General features: G+C 40.9%; 2 protein-coding genes across 2 annotated transcripts in view; both read right to left on the bottom strand.

Moving 5' to 3' along the window:
• Positions 1 to 24,923, bottom strand: part of cdc42ep4b (CDC42 effector protein (Rho GTPase binding) 4b) — a 204,635-nt gene that overhangs the window by 126,311 nt on the left and 53,401 nt on the right. The gene's annotated exons all lie outside the window — the stretch shown is intronic.
• Positions 9,314 to 18,090, bottom strand: pmp22b (peripheral myelin protein 22b). Its single transcript, XM_075457573.1, has 5 exons — positions 17,942 to 18,090; positions 17,198 to 17,288; positions 16,824 to 16,917; positions 13,532 to 13,672; positions 9,314 to 11,711 (listed from the first exon to the last, which is right to left on the bottom strand). Exons 2-5 carry the CDS (start codon positions 17,273 to 17,275, stop codon positions 11,551 to 11,553), a joined length of 474 nt encoding a protein of 157 aa, XP_075313688.1. The 5' UTR covers positions 17,276 to 17,288; positions 17,942 to 18,090; the 3' UTR covers positions 9,314 to 11,550.

Below are 24,923 nucleotides of genomic sequence, written 5' to 3'. Positions count from 1 at the left end.
TGTCTGAATATTAAAAGACAGTTTCAAGTGGACCATGTCAGCTATAAAGAAGTAAAAACAGGAGAATTTTGAAAGGGTAAGTGGATGTTTTTTTTGTTTTTTTTTGGGAATGACTGCCTTTAGGAAATAATAACTAATGCCATCTAATCATTTCCATTTCCCTAGTATTAGATAGACCATATAATTTCCAATTAGATCTTTTAAAGTGCTTAGTGACAAGCAGCGTGTGAGGGTAATCCTCCATAGTGCTGAATGTGCTGTATGATAATTGTCACCAGTTCAAATCAGTTCTTATTTTTTTCAGCTAAGCACTTTCAAGCCTATTCTTCAGTGTCATTTCTTCATTCTCGAATTGAGATTGTCTTTGGTTCCTCTCCCACTGCAGTCCCCTTCATCCCCTCTGCGCATAGTGACCCCTCAAAGAGGAGGAGGAAGTTTCCACATGGCTTCGCACTTGTCATGATGACTTCGGTGACCCCAGATGCTGTCCAGATGCAGGTTAATGTAGGGGTGCAGGATGCTGTCCATGTGACTTACAGCATGCTGTAAAAAACCACTATAGAAAGAAAAGAGAGAGGAGAAACTCTAAACTACACATTGCACGTTGAATCAAAGAGGCATGAAATTCCTTAAAGGTAGAATTCCCTTTTATTGTGTTTTCTGTTTGATGTTATCGTAGCTCGTTTTTTGAGAAAGTAGACACTCTGGTCTGAGGGTTCTGTTTTGGATCAGTCGAACACAGAAAGGGGCCAGTTGAGTTTTCCCAATGTGGCTGAGTTATTGCTCACCATCAGTGAAGGAAAACACTGCTGCAAATATCCTCATGTTAACACCTCCAGTGTGTTTTAGCCCTGGTGGCCGTCTTTGTTGCTCTTCCAGTATATTGTGGCCCATTAAGTTTTGAAACGGAGCGAGTTACCTTACGCCTAGCATACTTAACAGGAGCCCAAAGTCACTTTCGTTGAGATACTTCAAGCAGAATGTAGTCACTTTTTCTTTGGCTGTTTCATTACTGCTGAATCTCCCAGTGAGGCACAATTAGCTCCAGTGAAGTGATCAAATGATGCATAAACAGATTAAAGAGTGAGTGCAGAGGTGCAGAATAAATCAGCAGCAGTGTACCATCTTTGCTGTAGAACACGTCATGTTTTCGTTCCTAATTAACCAGAGTTGTTCAGTGGTCCCAGAGTGCCCAGTGACTGGACTAATAGAAATAAAGCCTCTCTAATGGACTGTGGGCAGACTATATTATTTTGCCCTTCAAACTGGCCCCCCACCCCTCAGCCCAGCCACGGCCCATTCTTTCAGCAACAGCCATAAAAGCCAATGAACCATAGGAATATGTTTGCCATATGGCCTTTGATTGTTAAGGAGAGAAGGTAAGAAAGCATAAAGGAGCTGTGTGGTTTATGTGTGTTTTGAGGGGGGATGCCCTTAAAATCCCCAGCGTGAGGTTACAGCAAAGCCTGTGTGAGTGGTGGCAGCATGAACATTATCCAGACTTGTCTTGGTTTGTGTGCATGTGATTTACAGCAAAGAACTGCAAGTGCAACAGTGTTTCTGGGGATGAAGGGTGAGGGGTTTTACATCAGCTCTGAGGGTCAGACCATCAGGGGGCTACACAAACCAACAGTTCTGCAGAAAAGCTTTTAAACTTTGTACACTCATACACAACTGCATGCATTCACATAGGAGGCAGACATATATCTGACTGGGCCTCATCAATATGTCTTTTTGATAAATGATCCATATTTATATATATTTGTTTTTTTCTTGAGTCAAATTAAATTTGAGGTGTGTTTGTGTGATTACTCCATTATTTTATCTACATTGTGCAGAGTTTGTTGTGCAGTTTCCATTTATTCTAAAATTCATTTGAAGTGACAAAATGACCGTTTACTCGCAGTTTTAATGATTTAATCTTTTTGGGTATTCTGTTTTTATTTTCTATTGAGTTTATTTATTAATTTAATCAATATTCACAGTTCCGGTGGACTCTAAGATCATTGAGTTTAACAGCATATAAATGTATGTGATAATGTTATGTATGTGATCTCAGTTACAAGCTTTGTAGACAACGTATATGGCTCTCCATTCACCTCTACCTGCTCGATCACCTTTTATTTCCAGAAGTACCATTTCTTACTTTCGATGACCTCATTTTTGTTTTCATTGAGACATGAGGAACATATTTATCTTGGTGTTGATGTTTATTTCAAATGTATTTATTTAGATGATTAAATGAGCCCCATTGAAGAAATGTTTACTTCAGTCTACACAGCATACAAGGGACAAAGTTTTATAGTGTGTATTGCAAACATATTTCTTGCACCTGGTGCATATATACAGGGACTTTTTGCCTCGCTGGGGTCCTTGCACAGCAGTTTTACAAAAGACAGTGTCAAGTGTGTGGGATCAGTGAAAAGTTTTCTATCTGCTCGTATGTTGTCCAAAAAGAGACTAAGAGGGGATTACTGATTTTAACAATGCCCCCCACCACCACACCACCAAGAAAAAAAAGCTACTGACCATCTTGTTAAGATCTTTGAACTCTGGTTTAGTTTTATTTAAGTTTCACAAAATGTCAAGAATTGCTTTTTTTTCCCTCCATATTTGTAGCAAAATATGTCTACAAATGAACAGAAAGACTCAACACATGCCCAAATAGTTACAACTACCTTTGTGCTTGTTCCTTCAACGGTAGGTGTGGCTACAATTTGTCATAAAACACACACACACACACATTCCCTGAAGAATTCTTGTTACTGGCCCCGATATAGTTGCTGATATTGCTTTCAGCTTTTCACTCTGTGTGCAATAGTGGGTCGAGAGGTGTGGCAGCCTTATACTTTTAAATGGGGTCATGTTCTCTCTATTCAACATGCTGCAAATCTACAGTTACACCTCACACTCACACACTAAACCCCATGTAAAAGGAAGAGCACACAAAGCAAATTTCTTCTTTGATTTTTTTTACCATGCTTACCTCTTTTCATTTACTGTTCCCAGACTATAATTACAAGAAGCCCATTCTCACTGTTAGTATCTCTGGTAACACAAAGTAGCGCGGCTGCTTTCACATGCCATGCGGTATGCACTGCTTGCTGCAGGTGTAGGGCATAGATCAGGGGAGGAGAGTACACATGCAAATCCCATCCAAGTTCAACGCCAATTTCAGGCTAACTGGAAAGATATCCGGAAATTAGCGAGTCCAGCTGTGAACTCGGACGCAGGACGTAACTCTCAGAGGAAAACTCTGGCATTGCTGTTAAAAAGGAGAAGATGAATGGGCAAGGCTTCATTATATCCTCAGGGAGGGACAGAGGTTTTTCAGGGTCAAGGGTCGTCAGAAGTTGCGCTTGTACAGTGACTGCTTTCAGGTCTGCTTCAACCTGCGTAGGAAGCAATTTCACAGCCTGTTGGGAGAATCACACCAAGACACACGAAAATGTGAACCAACATGAAGCAGCCGATGTACAGATTTACTTTGATTTGGCACATAAGATGCTACGCCCGACCTTATGCTGCGTCCGGCTTTCTGCAGTGCTGTGTGAACGCTTTCTGGCGTTCTTGTGTGACACAGTAGACACGACTGGGTTCAGAAGTGGGGCGCATCTTTTATCCATTGCAAACTGTAGCACACTGTAAAGGTGTATATTTTAAACCAAGATAGTCTCTTTTCCTAAACCAAGTTGTGTTATCTAAACCCAATAAAGTTGTTTTGATACATAAAAGCTCTCCGGGTACTCCGGCTTCCTCCCACTGTCCAAAAACATGCATGTTAAGTTAATTGGTGTCTCTAAAATTGTCCTTAGGAGTGAGTGTGAGCGTGCATGGTTGTTTGTCTCGTTTGTTTCTGTGTGGCCCTGTGATGGACTGGCGGCCTGTCCAGGGTGTACCCTGCCTCTCGCCCATTGACCGCTGGGATAGGCTCCAGCCCCCCCGCGACCCGACCGACGGATTCAGCGGTATAGAAAATGGATGGATGGATGGATGGATGATACATAAATGTACCCAATACCCAAACGGTGATAAATTGCATAACTTTGCAAGAGCATGATGATGAAAAAAAGTCAAGAACTTTCCTTTAAAGCTTTGCATTCTTGAGAAGTAGAACAATAAAACTAGAAAAAAAATAATAATTTGGTGAGCAGTACCTATCATATCTGACTGGACTGGACTGAAGATTTGAATGATATTCTCATTGACTTTTGAACTTGGTCTTTCTAGATTGTGTACATATACAGTATTCAATGTTTTCTCTTTGTTCTGTTTCCATGCATGGATAATGTAGTCTGGCATTTGCTGTCTGTTCATGCCACTGTGTCCTGCCTTATCTTCCCCCTGCCTCGCTCCTTTGTCCTGGGATTCCACAGCTACATAAGCACTTATGGCTTAAAAGTCTCTTTGCTATCAGCCCAGGCCTGCTATCTCCTGATGCGCCATGGCAGAAACTCCAGTGAGAGAAGATTACAGCATTCATCTTTGCTCGACTAATCACCCTGTCTCTGTTCCATGTTCATGATGCTAAGGCTTGGAAAGAAGCTGACTAATTAGGTTTACTAATCATAGTTTCATTAGCCTTCAGCTCTGAATCTCTATTCTTTTGTATCTATACAGAGAAAAGTTTTTTTTTTCCATATAGAGCCTTTTTTTTTATCTGCTCAGTTATTTTAAAGGAAAATGATATCATAATTAGAAGTTATTAAAATGCCTTTCAGAGCTGTAAATAAATCATTGTGGCATTCAACTCAGGAAGCCCTTTAAGACTTCGAGGACATGCTTTGTGTGCGCTGTCCGCACAGTTTTGTCACTGCCAAAAGGCATTATGGGCTGTCGCAGTGTCCCCATAAAGGCACCGGAGCCCATGACTGACACTGAAACAAATTGAAGACTCGATTGAATATAATATCATTTAATTTTCAGTGCTTTTTCTTATTCATTGTTTTTCTTTTAGTCACGTTAATATAATCAATATAACATTAAAGACAGCAGTGCTACAACAGCTGCTTGATGACCTATGCTATTTCTAGTTTCTCCAAGCTTGCTGAACTTTGTAGAGGGAGAGTTTAACCATATGTGGTATTGTGTTGAAAAATGAGAGGAATGTCAAAAGAAAATTGCTGCAGTCTGATTTAGAACACAAATGTGTCTAAAACACTCATGACCAAAGTTTGAAATGTAGTACAGCTACACACCTCACTGCTGAATATTTAATTCCAACAGGAGGCAGTGTTTTTTTTATTTTATTTTATTTTATTTTGCTTTATGTGGCTTTATTGATACCATCCAGGGAGCTTTTATGCTGTCCAACTAGCCAATATGAGGCTTCACCGTCATGGCGGCCATTTGTTTGTTCGTTTGTCTGTGTGCAAAGATCAAAAGCAAGCTTGCTTACTATGCAGCATTATTTATATGTGACATGCATGTATGAAATGCTATGATCAGTGGCATATTGGCTGTGTTATTTGCTCAATATAGAGCTGAGAAAGCAGCATGCCCTCATCTGAAAATATAATACAGGCTCATTCTTTGACAAAACTTGATGTGCCATGTGCCACCATGGTGCTCATGACTGACTTAAATGTTACAATATACACACCATTACAGGAGAAATCATTGAAATGAATATCTGTGTGGTGCTCCTGCTCTGCCAAGAAGTGTCTCAAGCACCACTTCAGTTTCATTTGCCAATAAGTGAGCCCTTTTTTTGGCAGTGATGTTTCAGTGATATTCTCCAGTTGCTGAAGGTGCATTCACTGATGTTAAAGTAATAAACTAATCGTATTCGCTGACCAGGAGGCCCAGTTCCACATTGTCTGCTCTAAATTTACCACAAAGCACCTGCACATGTGCTTGTGCCTCATGTCCCTTCATTTTCTCTGCGCTTCTTGTTGATAAAATGACACGGCCCTCAGTGTGAGCGCATGTTGGTGTAAGTGATTTTGATGTATGGCAGAAGCTGAGGTTGATTTAGTCCCTCAGTCCATCAGCTGCCAATCTTTGCTTTATATTCTGAGCATGATGGACATGCACAGGATCAGGGGTCAGCCATGCGTAGTGATGACCCTGACTCAGTCCTGACCCAGAGAATATGTTGGTATGGTGGGTTTTAGAAAGTGGTGGGTCTGAAGGCTCAATACGGTCCGACATTTCCACTTGACAAATGACAGACGGGGCTGTTGGGGAAAGGGAAAAAGAACACAGTGTGTCCACTTTGACCCCTTCAAACAGTGCTGCAGGGGAGATTTGGGGCCTGAGTCTGCTCAGGGGGTTATGGCAGGGCCCCCAGTGGCAGGGATCAGATTCCTAAATAACCTCCAGACATCCTCTGGGATTTTTGGACCCACTAGGCTAAAGGTACACCGTGGATTTTAATAATCTTTGATTGAGTATCACAAGTATTGTGTAGGGGTGGAGCATTTTTTTTTCATGTATGTTTGTGCCTGCACACGTAAGGCAGATGTACACAGGCTTACATGCAAACGTGCGAGTGTGTTTTTGCCAATGCTAAAGTGTGAAAGGACGCACCTTCGCGTGATCAGACTAGCTTTTCTCGATCTAATTTTATCCAGCTGCATGTCCACAGCTCCCTCGCTCTCATCTCCTGCTTTCCTCTCCAACTGAGGCCAAAATTATTGAAGCTACAAATTACAAAGACCCAGAGGTTCTTCCACTGGTGGTGATGGCAAGCAGATGGCAGCGAAGCTCAGAGAGACCAGGCTTTCCTCCCCAACCCCATCCCCTCACATAAAGCACCATTTGCATTTCATGAACCTTAATTGCGTCTGTTGCCCTCCTCCCCACCGGCTCTGCGATTTTGTGCCTGTCACTGTGCACCCCTGCACCCCTGAAGGAGCTGTGATAGATTAAGGTGGACCTTCTGTCTGCATCCCTTCCATTGTGTTCCACAAATTAGAAAACATTATCTCCCAGTCGACTGGAAGTTAAAAAAAAAAATGCGGGGGGTTAGGTGTGAGTGCAGGATGTGATAGTGACATTGGGTGTGATGGGACGAGATGGGGAGAATTTTAAGATATTAATGGGAAAAGTGATTATTTCAAAAGCTTGTCCTTGACCCTGTGAAGGCGAAACAATGATGCATGGAACCCCCAGACACCCATAAAACGCCGAGTTAATAATGCATATCAATCAGCTCCAATAGGCACAATTTGTGTTTTTTTAGCCTGGTTTTTGGCTCTTTTAAACCCATTCACCATGAAATAGTTCAACTTAGTGCCCACATGGAGGACAGTGTTGGTGGAAAGGGTTTGTTGTTTACTAAACTGAGAAAAAACAGGTGAATATAACGGTTTGCTGTGACAGAATGTGCATCATAACCACGGTTAAAGTGACAAGCATGGGACAATTCAGACCATTGTAGACTCAGCAGCATAATATGACCAATTCTATCTGTCTGCCTTCTTTGTTTCACCGTGCATTTGGAGTTGTTGTGTTTAGGCTTAGGCAACTGTGATCTGCTGAGTTAGAACTTGTCAGTACACACAAGGAATTATTTGGATCTAATCCCTGAAGCATTATGCTTGTTTTTGCAGGAACAAAAGAAACAAATTTGTCGATGTCTTTGACGTTGAACTTAATTTCTAATTACTTACTTTTTACCCACTAGAGGTCTCCAGTGTCTCACTCTCTTGATGGTGCCACACTGTCAGCATAGCTGCATTCACCACCCTGATAACTTTCATTTGTTCACTCTATTTCTCCTTCAGGTGTTCCATCACCTGATCTCGTAGTCTTATATTTGCCCTTTCAGTCCACTTCTTCCTTTTGAATGTGTCATGAGTTTGCTTCAAATTTTCTGTTTGAATTTTGCCACGGCTACATTTCTTGGAATACTTGATTATTTTTTTGTGTCGTTTTATTGTATTGTATATTATTTACTAATTTTTAGTCAGGCTGTGTCAGTAAACCTTTTTTTATTTTCTTAACTAGGCTCCTGTGTGCCTAAATGCTTTTGCAACCTGCGTGTGAACCAAATATGACGACATCATAACAAAGAAAAAATATATTTTTCAAAGAAGATACAAAGAAATGAAAATATATTCAGTTTTATCTTTATTTGATTATATTTATTTTAAGTTTGTTTTTTCTACATCTCAGTCATATTCAGCTGAGGCTGAAGTCAAAGATGAGGAGAATCCTTCAACAAATTTGAATAACTTAAAAATCCTGGACAGACGACAGTTTCATTTCAGATTTAGCCACTGACAAAAAAGAACTTGTTCTAGTATGTTCACTGTAGCCACTGAACTGAATTCATTTAGTTCTAGAAACGTGTATAACAAGGCTTTATGCTGGCCTAAAAGATGACACAGCTCCTAACCTCAACTGAACAGACATAGTCTGTAGTGTTACTTGTAAGTAAAGCAGAGCATTTCTAAATATGTGCTACTTCAGATGAAATCAAGAGCTTAGGCTTTGTAAATCAACGTTGTGACACATCGAACGTATCCTTTTTATTTCAGAACATTTTTTTCTACCTCGTTTATTACAAAGGGATAATTCATATTCAGCCTTTACCACTAATGATGTGTTGTGCCATAAGAATATTCGTAATGGCTCTGGAGGAGGAGCATTCATTAGACTGACCGACCCCTCTCTATTGTATGTGTGCATTTTAATGGCAGAGGTGCCCCCACAAACAAGCTGAGGTCCAGACAAGGCGTAATGATCATCTATAGAGTTAATGAGCTTTAACGCACTTTAAGAAAAATATGATGCTCTCGGCCCAAGGGAGATGTAATCCTTTCCCCTCCCCTCTTATGTAGTTTTCGTATTGTACCACATGGAGGCAGTGTTTGTCAAACTGGTGTGACGCATTGATGTTGGTGCTGCTACCGTGTACATCCACCAGATGGTGGTATTGCACAGGACGTGAAAAGCATTTAATCTGTAAGTACACATATTTCTCAAGAATTGGAAGGAAAATGTGCAAAGAAAATTAACAATATACTGTAGATCTACTTTCCACAGGCTCTGCCTAACACCCTCCCTCTAACAAGCAAAGCAGAATGCAGTGTCCTCATTTCACCCAGGGCAAGCATGTCACAGGGGGAGGCAGTGGGTGGCAGTGACCTTTTGGGCCTGCAACAAGAATCTTCTTTCAGAGACTTCCCTTTCATTGCTGGAGATTTAGACTCCTATCATCAGCTCAGCACAAAAATGCTGCTTGTAGATTGACGGAATATATTAATTAAAACCACGAGCCAAACTCTACTGTAAATGATCCAAAATCATGTGATTTGTTACATAATATGGACGACAACTGAAAGACACAAAAAAAGCACAGTCCTGGTGGTAAGAAACATCTTTTAATGATTGAACTCAAAGTAGCTTTGGTAATACGAACATTTGGAAGTTTAGGTGTAAACATAATGTTGACAGTTGAAGGCTGTAGCTTTACAAAGCACAGTACAGAGGGCAGTTGTCATTAAAGGCATTCTCTTCTAACTGAACCCGCCGATGAGTTGAAAGCCACAGCAGACTGACTAGTGTGAGCTCTATATGAAACACCTTAATCCATCACAACATAGCTCTGTTTTGGAGAAGGAGGATCTCACAGGAGATGTCAAGTGGAGGACAGATGCTGTCTTATGATGTTTAAACAAGTCCTCTTATATCTGATGTCATGAGAGACGCTGTTGACACTGAAACACGAGCTGCGTGTTTTGAATAACTGGCATCGTGCGCCGTGCCTTCGCTGCAGCGTGTGTGTGACACAAGTCACATTCGGCATTTGCAACCACTGGACAAGGCTGCGCACAAACACATATACTGTAAGGTAGACCTAACTACCTTGGCTGTACTTAGGAATTTACACAGTTGCACTTCAGTTGCTGACATCTTCAATCTATCTCAAAGCACAGGAGCATGTGTCTACTATCAGTTACAGATATGTCACCACAAACGCTTGAGAATTGGCTCTCATTTTAGATTCTATTCCTAAGGTTTTCCATTTCACGCTTTTGCAGCTCAGGCGTTTCAGAGTTAACAGGCAGACAGCAGAACATCACTCAAACTTACTTCTGCATTATGTACTTTTTAGCATCACATGTGTCAGGGGTTAGCATGAATCCCTTTCCTTGTAACAGTGGAATACACAGTATTGAATAATGCAAGAGTCGTTTTATTTACTGAGCGTTTTAGGTTGGATTATCATATAGACCTGTTATGCACAACATATAAGCTCTTTTTTTTATACAGTAGAGAAGAGAAAAAAAAACATTTAAATGTCAGTGTGCAGAGCCTGCAGCATGTCAAACTTCAAGTATATAAAACAGACATTTGTATCATCACTGCAATGCTGCAAACCCCACTGTCCTTTCTTCAGTAATAAAGTTCATACTAAATATATTCCCCTATCATCTGTTAATATCTCATATGGCTTTAGATTGGTGGCATTTAGTCATAGCACTGTTTTAAATATATATATATATATATCAATATGTGTGTATATATGTATATAATATGCATTTTTAAGCCTTTGGCTATAATGCCCCACAGTGTTATTTCCTTCATGATATTCAATTAAAAATACAATTTGGCTTCTTGAGACTTAAAAGAGGTGAACACAAACATTAGATGATGTAAAATTGAGGCAAATGGAGAAAAAAAGCTTATGGTTAGGGTAACTTAGAGAATAATACTGACACTCCAAATTACTTTGATTTCATCAATGCACCACCTCAACCTTAATTATTCACTGTTTACAGTAGCTGATTAACAGAGAAAAAAAAAGAGAAAACAATCAGGCACTGCAAAGTGAAGTTGTCTGTGTTCCCTAAACAAGCAGTCAGGCACTCTATGTACAAGTGTTCCTCTGTCTGATTGTCACTTTAAATAATGGCAAGCAGTTTGACTGTTGTAAATGATTGCTATCAGTAATAGGAATGATAAATATATAGCACCATCTTTTGTTGAAAATAAGAAATAGAAAAATTCCGAAAATAACAACACTCAAACTTGAAAATTCACAAATAGAAAAGGACCAAATCTATATTTCATGGCTATGCTACATCCATGGATGTTCCCACTCTATTTGTAAAGCAAGCTCATCAAGAAAAGTTTGCTTAACCCTTCTATTTCAATACATGCAATCTGGTTAATATACTGCAAGAATTAATTCTCTTATCTTTTACTAATTCTTTGGCAATTACTGAAACAAAAAAGGCAAAAAACCCAAAACAATATACTGTATTATAATTCAATGATTACAAACGAAGACACTTACAAACGAGGCACTTAATCGGCTAAAACAAAGCCCATAGTATCCATTGACAGAGCAACACTAAAACTATGTACATATGTAAAAAGTGTTATAAATAGGTTTTAAACCATAGATACTATATACATCTTTAAACTGAAACAGTATTGGTGTTTTTGTGTTGGTTTGTATATTGATTTTTTTTGGATTACTCTCCCAGTACTGCCCGCGTTGTATTCGGGATTCACAACTTAAACTTCAGCAGGGGATGGTAACACTTGCAGTTGGGCAGGGGGTTACTGGGAACACTGGGATGAATGGATGTCTCATTCCCTCTTCCTCAAGATGACATAGATGAGTCCACTGACGAGCGCCAAAGGTAAAGCCACCCATGCCAGGATGTAGGAGAAGCCGAAGCTGTCTTTCTCCGGCACCCACTCCGGACTCATCACTGTGTAGATGATTGCTGCACTCATCACAAACAAACCTGAAAGGAGAAAAATGAATAATGATTACCCGATCGTGTTTATCTGCAGTATTGTGCTCTCCATCTTGTATCCTGAGCTGGACCCTGTCTGGTGATGGAGGTAAGCAGGCCACTCTTTTCCAGAAAGAATCATTCCATGCTACATTACAGTGTTTGATGCTTGCTGAAACCCAGCCTGTATTTTGCAGTCCTTTCCTGCTTCCACCCATTTCCCTTGTTTGACATAGCATGGTCTGTTTCTCAGACCCCCGCACCACCAGCCTTCCTGACATTTTAACTTGCACAGCTGGCTGTGTTCCCAGTGTCATTCCTGTTTGGCTGAGTGGGCACCTGGGTGCCAGGAAATGCACTGGCATATGCTATAGAGAGAAAACCTGGTATTTTGCTAAAGGGCTGCCAAGAGAAACACAATAGACTGGCAGTTCAGTCGTGGCCAAAGGGCATGAAGCACAATGGACAAGTGGAGCATAAAAGGCATTACTGACTTGGCTCAACTCTTAATTTAATTCTCAGCCATAGATGATGTGGCGTTATCATCCACTGTGTTACTGTGTAGGTGGATTTGTGTGAGTGGCATACTTTAAGCCTACTGAAGTGCTGCGGTTTTATTGATCCAGATCAGAGTAGTTAAAAACATGTTTGTCATTATGTTTCCTACGAGGTGAACAATAGAAAGTGCAGTTTCCAGCTTCTCAAGTTTGAGCATTTGTTGTCTTTTTCTGCTTTGAGACATGAGTGTCTTTTTGTTGCACCTTAAGGACATTGTACAAACTTAAGGGATATTTGTTGTTACACTGAATGGACTGAATACTAACTAAAAAATTGTTATATTTCTCTTTATCATTTCTGCTTTATCAACTTCTGGAATGTAACTCAAGACATTTACTCAAGCACTGTGCTGAGGTTAGGCTTGAATCCCTTTTTGCCCCATTGTTTTTATTCAATTTGATATTACAAAAAGAAATTAATTATGATGATAAATGTATCGATTTCCAAGGGAAAGTGACAACTAAAGCAAAAAATAAATATTGATTTAGGGGGACATGTTCTGGGGTGGAAAAAAAAAAAAACTTCTTCTTTATCTTTGTTTTGTTTTTTTAAATCCGATCAGAAGTTTAAAATTCCAAATGCAGTACTATTTAACGTTAGTCTCTAAAAACATATTAAAACCCCCACCAGAATGGAAAACAGTGAAGCCCAGAGTTTATGGAGCATATATGGTTCCCCGGTTTTGTTGGGAGGTGCTTAAGTGAACTGAGGCCATTTACTGTACGTTTTCCTCATACAGTAATGATGCGCGTCACGGTTTATTGAGTACTAGTGGTCTCAATAGAGGCAGACCCTGTCAAAGAGAGGGTGGAGGGGATGCAAGTGGGACACTCCACAGCATAAAACAGAACAATGTGAACAGAGGTGTAAATTCATGGTGGATAAAGGTGCTGTTGTACCTTTAGAACTGTTGTATTTTGACCAAAGCTCTTCACATATCTCAGGTAATTGTGTCAACTTCTGAAAAAGGGGTGTTATGTCTTCTTTAAAGGAATTAGACCAAATTTACAGGCATTAACATTAAAGTGATTAGAACATTAATGCATCGGTAATAACCCACTAATAATTATTTTTAGTCATGCCACTCTTCTTGCTTTGACTATTTAAAGTACAGTTTGGTTCTTAGAATTTTAATAAACTTTCCGTGAAAGAGAGCATTTCTTCCCTTTTATACTATTACTCAAACACATGAACTGCATACTTCTTATGGCTGGATTGCACTAATGTTGCTCATGGGTTTGTGAAAAAGTGTCGAGGAGGTGCGAACTCACCGGCAAGGATCTGGAAGATTCCAGTGAGGAAGAAGCGTCCACCCTTCTGCAAAGTAAAGAGCTGGCAGAAGAAGAGAAAGAGTGACAGGCAGCTGAAGATGATGGAGAGGATCATGAGTGCCTGGACCGCCTGAATCCACTCTGCAGGGGAGAAGGGGGAGACAGACTATTCAGTCAATAACCGACCCATAGTCAGAGCATAATTCATATATAAGGTCAACTTAATGAGCACGCAGGAACATAAGTAGCAACAAATTAAACATCAAATGCCAAAGTGTGCTTTAAGTGGTTTTGCCTATGCCGAACTTAGGCATCCTCCCATACAGAATATAATGGCCAAGCCCTGGCCGTGTTTACCTATGGGACTGTGTAATGGATCCACAACAGTAAAGCTCAGGTATCTTGTTCCTAAAAGCTCTGCGCGCCCCTCACTGCAGGACCCATGGCTCAGTGTACCTCATTGATCGTTACTGCTAGACCTTCATAGCTTGAAGCCATTAACCCATTAGACTCCTGTATTGATGAGGAATACCATCTGCTGTATCTGTGCTATTTGTCTGAGCAAGTGATTGTGTGCTTTTGTTTTTGTTCCATGCTAACATGCCAGTAAATTCTAAGATTTCCAAGCAGGGTCTATTTCTTGTCTAGGGATTATCTGCTCACTTCCGGGCCCCTCGGGTTTCCTAAGTGCTCAGTCTTTCCCTCCCTCCCCCTTGTCTTGTTGTTTGCCTTTTTGTGTTTACGATTGCTATTGTTGTGCTCAGTCTGGCCAAATTTCTAACAATTGCTGCCATGATGTCACAATGTGTTTGAACACAAATGACTTCCTTCTCCAGTTGCACAATCCGGTCAAACGCCTGTGCTGTCCTTAGACAAATCAATCAAACATGGATGATCATTATCAGTACTATGTAAAAGTCTTTACCCACCCTTTCTTCATATATTACTGGGAGAACATTGCTCTTTGCCAAGTTATGTGTAGATGCAACACTATTTCATCCCTTGAGTTACATACTTTTTTTAAATGTTTGAATGGTTCAGAAGTTAGTGTTAAGTGGCCTAATGAACAAAAAAGAAAAAAAAAATCCTCTAAAAATGATCAGGTACAAGGACTGCAATGAAAATGAATATTAAAAGCTGCCAATGTCCAGAATTGCAAAAAGAAATAACTTCAGAGAGTCTGGAGAAGTATTACTCAAGACTGTAAAAATCTAACAAGACCATTTTAATTTACAAGAAAGTATGGCTGCTTGGAAGCAAAATATAAAGTAATAAGAGGTGGCTCAGCACTGTATGCCTCGGTCTAGCTTTTTTAAACATTCTCTGGTGGTATATTGATTTTATTTTTTCAATATATAAATCAAAGAGGACACTTACAAGAAAGGAAAGAAAGACATTTGCATAATTTATCACTGCTCATTGAGAAGAAAAGGAATGAGTGAAATGTTATGCCTTCGACAAAAAATATTTTGAAATATTTGATTGTCCTGCATGGCTCTTGTATCGATCTAAAAAGAATCATGTGATCAAAGTCTGTGGTGATTGTCTGGTTGCATTTGATAACAGCATTACAACAACTCCTGATGAGCTCGAGGAGAAGATATGGAAAGAAACATGACACGCTCCGACTCTCCATTTGCAAAATGTAGCCAAAGCAATGCAGCTCCAGAGCAACAACTGGATTCCACTATGACAGTCTTGTTTCCAGATGTTATATATAAACTTGTGATAACACTGCGAGACAGAAACAACAATGCATCACTGCTTTCTAACAAAAACACGCCTTGCCCTCCTTCCTTCCTCCTCGAGGAGGAACTCATGACATCGGGTATTTCCTGGCATGAGGCTTGGCTCGGGCCTCACTGTATCACGATAAGCAAGTATGAGTCATATCTTCAAAAATGTCCTTGGTGTTGTGGTTCATAGTTGTGATAGCACAATGCAAAAAGAGCTCCTCCAGCTAAAGAATGTTGCTTGTACCCCAAACAGGTAGATACTGCAACCTGAATAAGCCTGCTGTGGTAGAGGTGAATGTTTGTTTGTGTGGGCCTCTCTCAAAGGTTTATTTTAGAACAAATAAATTCAATGAAGCAATTTCCCTGGCTGTGTGTAACTTATTCAGGACGTGATAACTGTGACGTCAGCACCTCTCACCCTGGTGTCATCAAAAACAAGCGCAGCTAATATTTTTGTAACCAAGGCGACGAAAAGGAGAAATTCCAAAGTTTAAGAACATCTCCTTAACATAGCTGTGATGATGATGATTCACTTCAGAAGGAACTCGATTGCTCAGCAAAGCTTCAGAAGGCTCTTTGAACCCCTGTGTGAGAGCAGACCACTATCTTCCATCTGCCAAAGCCAGAGCGCAGGCCCAGGAACAGCACGCACGCCTTCTTAAATAAACACCCTGCGTCATCGCTCAAATGAAAGCCAGTCAAACAAACTGGCTGCGCCATCACACTACCCGGCAGGCTGCTGAGGCGCTGCTGCCCTGACAAAACACACACACACACACTTGGCTGGAGGCAGCTCATTCTTGACAAATGACATCACCACAGCTGGCAGCTCCTGCACAACTGTAATGCCCATTTAGTGGCAAAACGTACAGCTTCTGCACCTCACGTGGACTTGTTGCTCCATCCGCAGTTATTTATTTATTTATCTTATGGTGCTGGAATTATCTTCCGATTTCACTCTCGAAAGTAGCCTCCTCGTCTTTTCCATCATACCTTTTCAGTTTGTGTGCATAAATCTCTCGAGGCTGCAGCTGCTGCCTCTAAACTGCCCTAATGATCCCTGCAAACCAACACTGGACACTATAATCTGACACTGGGTGTGACCCACCATCAGCATGTTCTACGTGAGCCAGTCCAAGGCCTCCAAGCTTTCAAACACACATAGAGATCCAAAACTTTAAATACTCTCCGCAGCCCCACCCAGATCATTCACAGCTCCCTCACACTATGGACTCCCAACACGAGACCTTATTATGGACATCACACCACGACTATTTATACAGCAGCAGCCTATCAGCTGACATCTTCCAGCGGCACTGTCACATTCTCTACCCTAGATGGCACCAGAGTCCCAGAGGAGCCGCGACACACCCACATCATCAGCAAGGTAGAAATTTCATCAAGTGGATCTCCAGAGTGCAAACCGCCCCCCACCTCCCAACTTCACACCAGAGCAATGATTGACATGCCCAATATTAACTATAGATTAACATACAGTACATGTGTCAAATAAATCTGAGATGAAAGTAGTCAAATATATCACGCAGGTGCCTGACCTCCAGCTGATGCTGGGTTACAGCTGTATCCTCCATTGTAGGTAGAACAGTTAAACCAGAGGTCTGAGGTCCCACCTTCCCCTGTTGTCCATACCTGGTGTCAACAGAAAAACAACAACAGTTACATGCCAAAAGGTGCAATAAGTAGATCAGAAGAACAATATTTAGCATACTCCTTTTCATAATACAGACACGTGAATCACAAACCATTACTACTAATTTCACATTTCCTACTGTTGGGGTGACATGCATGTGTAGTTATATTGCATGACTGGCAGAATTTCTGCAGGATATTAAGTCTGTGTGTATCGATTTTTTTTTTTTTGTTTGTTTGTTTGTTTTGCATCTGAAAAAGAAGAAGTTGTTTCACTCACGCTGACAATTGTTGACACAAACAGGAGAACCAGAGCAGCGAGGTGCAGCAGGATGATTCCCAGAAGTAGGAGCAGCATCTTTTCAGATAATCTAAGCGATGAGGAGAGGAGACAGGGTGTCAGAATGCTGTATGTCTGTGTTTGGATGCCAGATTGGGGGTGGGGGGTGGGGGGGTGGGGGGGGGTATGGGTGTGTCACTGCAACACACTGACTGTCTGTGGAGAGACTCTAAACCTGTCACTTTCAAATGCCCTCCTATGTGAACATCAGTTTAAAGAGAAAGTTGGTCATTGCTAATATTCCTCATGAGGGCAAATTGGTATCTTTGAGCTCTTTTCAATAGAAACGTCATGGGCATGATTAAACTTTAGGGCTTTTTTTCTTTCAAGGACTACAAGTTTGCTTATGTTTGCTCAAAATTATCCTAATCTTTTTGAAAAGGATCTGCAAAATCGAAAGAATTCGAGTACTGACCCTTGATCTTTTTAAATGTCGTTAAAAAATAAAAAAAAGAGCGCAGAAACGTAGACAATCACGATTTTGCCGTAGGATTATTCAAGATTGTTCACAGATGAATGAAGTTTGTTTAACTTGTTGAGATGACAGCTCCGTCCTTTTGTCTGTGCTCACAGTAAAAGCTCTCAAAGCGCGTTTCCGCTGTTTTAATCCGTCAAGACGGACTATGAGTGCGGCTCAAAAAAAAAAAAAAAAAGAAAGTTTAAAGGAAAGCAAAATCCACTTACTTGGAGCGAAGAGCCTTGTATTCCCACAAAAACTGTTCAGGCTCGCAAAAGCAAAACCAAGTTTTCCCGGAAGAGTCCAACAGCGGTAGTCCTTCGTCCTAATAACTCGCTCTCAGACTAGATTGATGCCAGGGCTGACGTTCTGTTATAAAGTGTCTCATTATGGAAGAACAACGCCCTGCGTGCGTGGCTGCGTCACGGAGTGACCCTCTGGTTCACTGCCAGGGTTCCCAATATAGACGCATCATGCGTAATATCGCATGGGTTGCCTTAGTTACTCACTTACTGTGTGTAGTGACCTGGGGGATCATTGTTTTGCTGTCGTGGTAACTAATAGAAACGATCGGCTTTCGAGAATACTTCTTTTCTTGTCTCTCGGTCAGTTTGAAATGACACTTTCAAATTATGCAGGAAAAGCAGCAAGAGTTCCATTTATTTTACAATAACGAGGCATATTCACGACAAAGTTCGTGGATTATGTTTTCCTATATGTAGAACCCGTTAAAAAGCATTTCACTCAAACATTCAGTATATTTTAACATGGGTTTGCTGAGCATTTTCCTCAGCGGAGCATCTGACCTTTGTTCATTTAAGCATTTTTTTGTTTTTCTCTTTTATGTTTGCAATATTAGTGAGGTAGTTAGTTCTCTGGATATTTCAGATTTTGTTACCTTGGCAATTACAGAGACAAACGTTGCCGTGGTGGGATCTGGTGTGGGTCTTTTCCCTCTCGTTGTCGTGCAAGTCAGCCCGATGACTCATAGAATGTGTGAAGTGTGGATGGGCATGCCCAGCACACCACTAGTGAGAGATAGCACTCAGGGCTCTCTGTTTGACATGACTCACTTCCAGAGGGAGTGAGATGGTGTTCCACCCTGCACAAGGACTACATCTCCTGATTTTAGAAGTATGCTGTGAGGTTTAACCTATGAATATGGGTGTTGCAATGACTGGAATTCCAGGAAATCCTAACAGGGTGTAAAGGGGTGCTTTGAAATATGTAAATATTTAAATCATGAATTGATGGCTTTATCTCCTCCCTCTGAATCTTCTTTTGCGCGGAGGCAACAGATTAACCATTGCCTGTGTCGCTGATAGTCGGTGATCGTCATCACTCTACATTCTTTCTGTCTTCAGAATGTCAGAAACTGGCTTCCTGAATGGGCCGCACACATTATCAAACACTTGCTCTCTTGACATCAGCGAGCTGGTGGAGGAGCTCAGGAAGTGTCCAACCTCAGATAACCCCTGTCAACATCCACTATCGATTCTTCACCACTTAGCTTACACTTCCTGGAGGCCGGTGGCTTTTTCTCACACACATGGAAATGGCCACTCTTCTGTGCTCATGCCACAGCACACTTACAAAGGGGGGTTATGAGAGCAGATTGTTGGCGTAAAGTGTGTCTCGGAGTGGGATATTTCAAGCTGTGCAGTGATCAAAGTTTGTGACAAGCCTGAGCTGCATCTCTATCAAGTGTGATATATCTGTTGTGTATTAAACCTTCAGTCTGGGGTTATGTTTACTGAATAATCAGGCCTGAACTCTGATTGTATGAACTGTGAAGGTTTACAGTAACTCACAGAGGAGTCTTGTTAAAACTAGCTGTGCAGGCACTCCTCATTCTCATCCCTTATATGTCAATGTTTGGAAAAGCCTGACAATCAGTGGGTTGAGTAGACACGGGAGTGTTAAGTTTATTCCATTTGTGAAGCCGGGGTTGAAGCCAAACACTCAGGGGAAAGACACATAACAAACATTGAGGCCTAGATACTGAATAAAGCTCCATCTGCAGCAGCGTCTAACATATCATCTCCGTCATGAAGACGGCATGACTTATCTTCACGTTAGTGCACCAGACTGTTCAAGGGCATTCCAGATCCATAGATAGGACCTCAGCCAAGGGGCACAAATCTGGGGAGTCAATGTGATAGAGTTACAGAAACTCCATCCACATACCAACACCGAAGAGTGTTAAAGCAGATGCAACTGCGGTAAGGGATGTTTTTGTTCCACCAAAATAACACCGAAAAGAGTTGGTTTGACCGAAATAAAAGCTTTATGGACCCAGTGTTATTTCCTTTTGGTTGAAATTGAAAAAATCCGACAGGCTGCTTTCTTTCACCTTATTGCATTACACTCAGTTTGACTTATCTTGGCTCAGACCACAGTCCATTAGCCGGGATGAATAACTGGCTCCTACTAACAGCAGATATTTTTCAGCTTAACTAAGACAGTGGATCCGGCTGATGCTCCTCGCAGGTCAGGGTTGGAGGCCTATCTGCGTCACGGTCCGACCACTTGGGAACAGGCCTTCGGTTTTAAGCTGTGGCTGCTGTTGGTCAAAGGTGACTTAGTCCTTGTGCTCTGTACTCTGCATGTGAAGTGGCATTATGCACTGGGCTAGTTCAATAGCCCCCACTCCTACTGCAGCCCTGTTGGACTCGGACTGCCCCCATCTCGTCTCACACTGGATTTTTCTGGCTCCTTTCTTCATCACTGTTTACTAACTGGCTAGTCAGTTCAAAAGATCACAAATACAGATATCAGATGCATGTACATGACATCCCTTAAGTATAAGATAAGTGTCCATAATACAGGCAATGCACTTTGTTAATAAAACAAAAAAAAGAGCAGTAATTTGGGTTTACAGTCTGAGTAGAGATGGAGCCTGGGATGTAAGGAAGACAAAAGGATGCAAGCATTTGTTGGAGACAGACGAGCTGAAAGAGTGTCGAGAGGTAGAGTTGGTCTTGTTTGTGCACTGATAAGTTTTAAGCCATTCACAACCCCCTGTTTTGTCATCACATTTTAATCAGAGTGGACATACTGTGCAGAAAGGAGATGACAACAAAGCAGCAAACCAAACCCCGTCGCTTTAGATACACTAAACACAAAAGTCCCAATGAACCAGTTAATATTGAGTCCTTATTATTTGCAGAAGCTTCGACAACTGCATTTTCTTAATTGCTCATGAAACTCTTCATCAAAGTCATCTAGACATCAGAGCGTAATGTTAACGAATCTTAAAGGCTCGCATCAAATTGTGAGCCACACATTTTTGTGCATCATTCTGATTTTTGAAAGGAGGGACATGCGGAGTATCAACATGAACATGCTGAGAAAAGATATGCAAACTGATTCCACTATGAGATGTGAGAAACTGAGCCCCTTCTCCCATGATACCAGATAGATAAATAAATAATTCTAGTAAATGTGGCTTTGAGACAGCCTGCACTGCAAAACTCCCAGTCAACATCAGCTATGATTCAGCAGAAAGACTCGAGTACTGAATCTTGATGTCTGGGTCCCACCGTTAGCCACTCATTCCTCTTTCTGTCGAGCATGTGAAGGATTGGATTCATAGATCAATTTTATGGATTGTTCTGGTATTCCACTCAATAACTTCCACATTATATTAAGGGCACAGGTTGATCATTATAGTTTAGATAGAGGCTCCACATGGCCGCTTCCTTGGAGAAACAGTAACATGCAGAATGCTGGGCAAGATTATGTACATTGAAAGTTTAAAGGTCTAGGAAGGTAAAGATTTATCTTGTTAGGAAGTGGGAACACAACCACAGATGCACACATGTGAGGTTGGCAGTTGCGATGGAAATCCCACAGAACATCCCGTCTTATCAGGCTGTCTCCAGCTTCCTTTAGCTCGTAACAGTTATGAGGCCCATTCTTCAACTGGCTCCTGGAACAGATCCAAAAGCCGCAGGAGGAACTGGTTCCCAGGAATGTTTAGTTTTCAGTTCAAATCAAGCCGCCTGGCTGCTCGAGATTCATTGAAATAAAGCGATGAATGTGCCACAGCTAGAGGGGTTCAACAATGTAATCCTTAGAAAAAGCTACCATTAATCGATTTTGTATTAAATCATGTGCTTAGAAGTAAAATAGAAATATTTCATGTTTGATTTGTTTTTTCTTCTTACATTGGAGTTGAACCTAAAGGACATAATGAAAAAAACTATATAAAAAAATACTGCACAGAAAAGTTGCTTAGTTAATACCTAGTTGCTATAGTTGATGCAGTTGTCAAGTGTGTGTGTGTGTGTGTGTGTGTGTGTGTGTGGAGGGGGCAGAGAGAGTGGGGGAAGACAGCGTTTGACATCTGCCTAACCAGTTGGGGTATACGCCACCCTGATTTCCTGTATTTTTATTGGATAATGCACATGCACTCAAATACATTTCATAGGCAACACAGTCTCAGAAAGCTTTTAAACCTTATGCAGCATCACGTCATATTGTGAAAAGGGCGCCGTGTACTCCACATCAAAGACAAAAAGCACCATCCAGGCCATTATTAGCTAAAAGTCCTACAACTACACTCCATGTCAGTCAAAGCTCATTTATACTTCTGTGATTGCAGCGTTAATGCAGAAAAGTACGGTAAATGTCATTTGCAAGGAGACAACTGCCCCAGGAGACAGTTTGTTTTTTTTAGCATAAAAATGCAACGACGACTGTCGTACACCTTCAGATGTGTTTGCAGAGAGAATAGGACACAATAACTGAAACTCTTCATCTCTTGGTATCCTCAATGCCAGAAGGCCTTTCAAATGTTGTGAGAAGGGATGGCAACACTGAAGTGGTAAAAGCTTTACCGTCCCAACTACTTTTGGAATGAGCCGCAGGCCTGCAGTGCAAAAATGGATGTATACTGACATAGTAAATGAAGTTGATGAGACAAAACAAGAAACATCTTGAGTTCATACTCATTTGGCGTTGTACACAAATATGGTGCAACAAAGAAGGAATCCCCCAAAAAAAGTATATTTAGTCTATATTTAACATTTTCTCACATGACCTGGCTGTAATAACAGTAGAGTAAAAAGCTTTCAGCGTCCAGTCTCAAGTGTTCTCCAACCAGCACTTCATCATAGTGTGGTATGATGGTATGTAAGAAACATAAAATTACATTGGGCACAAGGCATCTATAATGAGAGCCGATGTCAAAAATAAACCGCCAATATGTTTGGACTGCAGGGAGAATTCCAGAGTACATTCCTAATATGATGGGGTGGTAGGGGAGGTCAAATATGAAGACCTATTTTTTGTTGCATACAGAACGAAAACTATAACCTTTAACCAAGCAATGAACTGCGGTTCATCACACTCTTTATGGGTGACAACATTATGTGTTTTTCCGCCACAAAAGTTGAATCTGAAATGGAAAAACAATCAGGAGAAAAACTACAGGACTGCATGTAGTTGTGTTTAATTGCAAGGTGATGAGAGCTAGGCGCCTTTTGATGTGAGCGAGACAACAGCGGGTCTTTCTTTTGCAATACCCCAGCTCAGGAATGCTTGAAGTATGGGAGAGTCCTCTTGTCATTTACTTGTTCCTAAGTCTTGTCGTCAAACACTGTGATATTTGCACAGCAGAGAGCTCTGTAGCTCACCGAGATTTTAATACAGTTGTAAAACATTTCACCTGAATCAAAGTGCAAGTTAACTACATATACTAGGTGGTTAATCTTTAAGATCCCCTCCCTTTCTTTGTCAGGACTTTATAATGTGAATTGCTCAAACAGGACATGGAGGGTGTTCTTATACTTTTACTGCAACTTTGATGTGTCTGGATGGATTTCAGTGTATAATCTCAACATGATGAAAGCTTCCATTTAGATTCTTGGTTGCATCTCAGTCTCTCATTCTAGTTGAGAGAAACAGATACAGATATATGACACAGACATGACAGTATATTGTTAGGAGTAGAGCTGGACTTTCCTCATGTTACAATTAATCAAACAAACCCTCTTTTAATGATTACTTACAGGGTGACTTCTGAACTAATGTTAAAACTGAGATACTATTGGCGATTGAAGCAATGTTTACATTCGATAGTAAAGTCAAAGATTAAGAGAGAAGTGCTGTAGTGGAAGGGTTGGGTAAAGGAGAGTGATAGTAGTATTTACTGCGTGAGTGTATGTCCAAAGTTTGCTCAAGCTCTGAAAGGCGTTGGCTGAGTGAACAATATGAAATGAAACTGATACTCAAAGGATCAAGCCAGGGTAAAGTCTTCAGATTATTCTCTGTTCTCTGTACTCTGAGCACAGAGGTGTCAGCCAACAGAGTAGTGCTGAAGACGAGTGAACGAAAGAGGTAGAGGAGAAGTGTTAGGCTCAAGGCTGATTGCATGGTTGTAAAGCTCCATCAGGTTGTTTTGGTGAGGTGATGAATGATGGACCATACAAGTCATTAAAAAGAGAAAGTTGTCCTTCAGAATGTATAGTTCTGCACCATACCAACCTGATTATGTATGAAGTATTATACCTTTAATCAACATTCAGTCCCACTTCAAATGACTTAATAAATGGCTCAGCTTACTTTTCCTTAAAGCAACACAAGTTTATTATCTTGTAATGTCTCATAAGGATGCCCTGAAACTGACAGCAACAACTCATGATCTATAAGAGCCGAGAATGATCAATTTCATTTTTCTGAAAGACAGCTGGAAGCTCACTCTCAGTCCTGCTGTGTGGGCCTGAATTGATAAAGTGTTCTAATGATCTCAGAAAGCCATGATGATCCGAAACTGACGTTCAACACAACGTGCAGGATGCAGGGTATTGAAAGCATGTTTAAATTTACAGGCTTGTCCCCTGAGAGGTTGTGCTAGTTACTGAACAGGATCTATATGCACTGTATAATACACTTTATTTGCTGTGGTGGACCAGGACTTGTTACCAGAGTATTGTTATTCAGGTAGTCAAATTGCATGAAATCACGACTTCATGTTTGGTCAAATCAAGGGTTACCATTTAAATCAGGAGGGATCAACTCTGAAAACTAAAGAAAACTTGTATTTTAGCCATTTTTCTGGATGCAGTTTCAAAACAATCTGTGCACTTTATTAATAGTTTTGACAATGTTCTCCCTTAGTGATAAGAAAATGATAAGAGCTGTGAAGTTTTTATAAGTTTTATATTTAACAAGGTTTTTGGTATGCAGTGGTGCAGTGTCAAACAT

Source organism: Odontesthes bonariensis, chromosome 23 (assembly GCF_027942865.1).
Source record: "Odontesthes bonariensis isolate fOdoBon6 chromosome 23, fOdoBon6.hap1, whole genome shotgun sequence".
Lineage (NCBI taxonomy): Eukaryota > Metazoa > Chordata > Actinopteri > Atheriniformes > Atherinopsidae > Odontesthes > Odontesthes bonariensis.
Note: the sequence above shows the minus strand (reverse complement) of the source record. Positions and strands in the feature narration are given on the sequence as shown.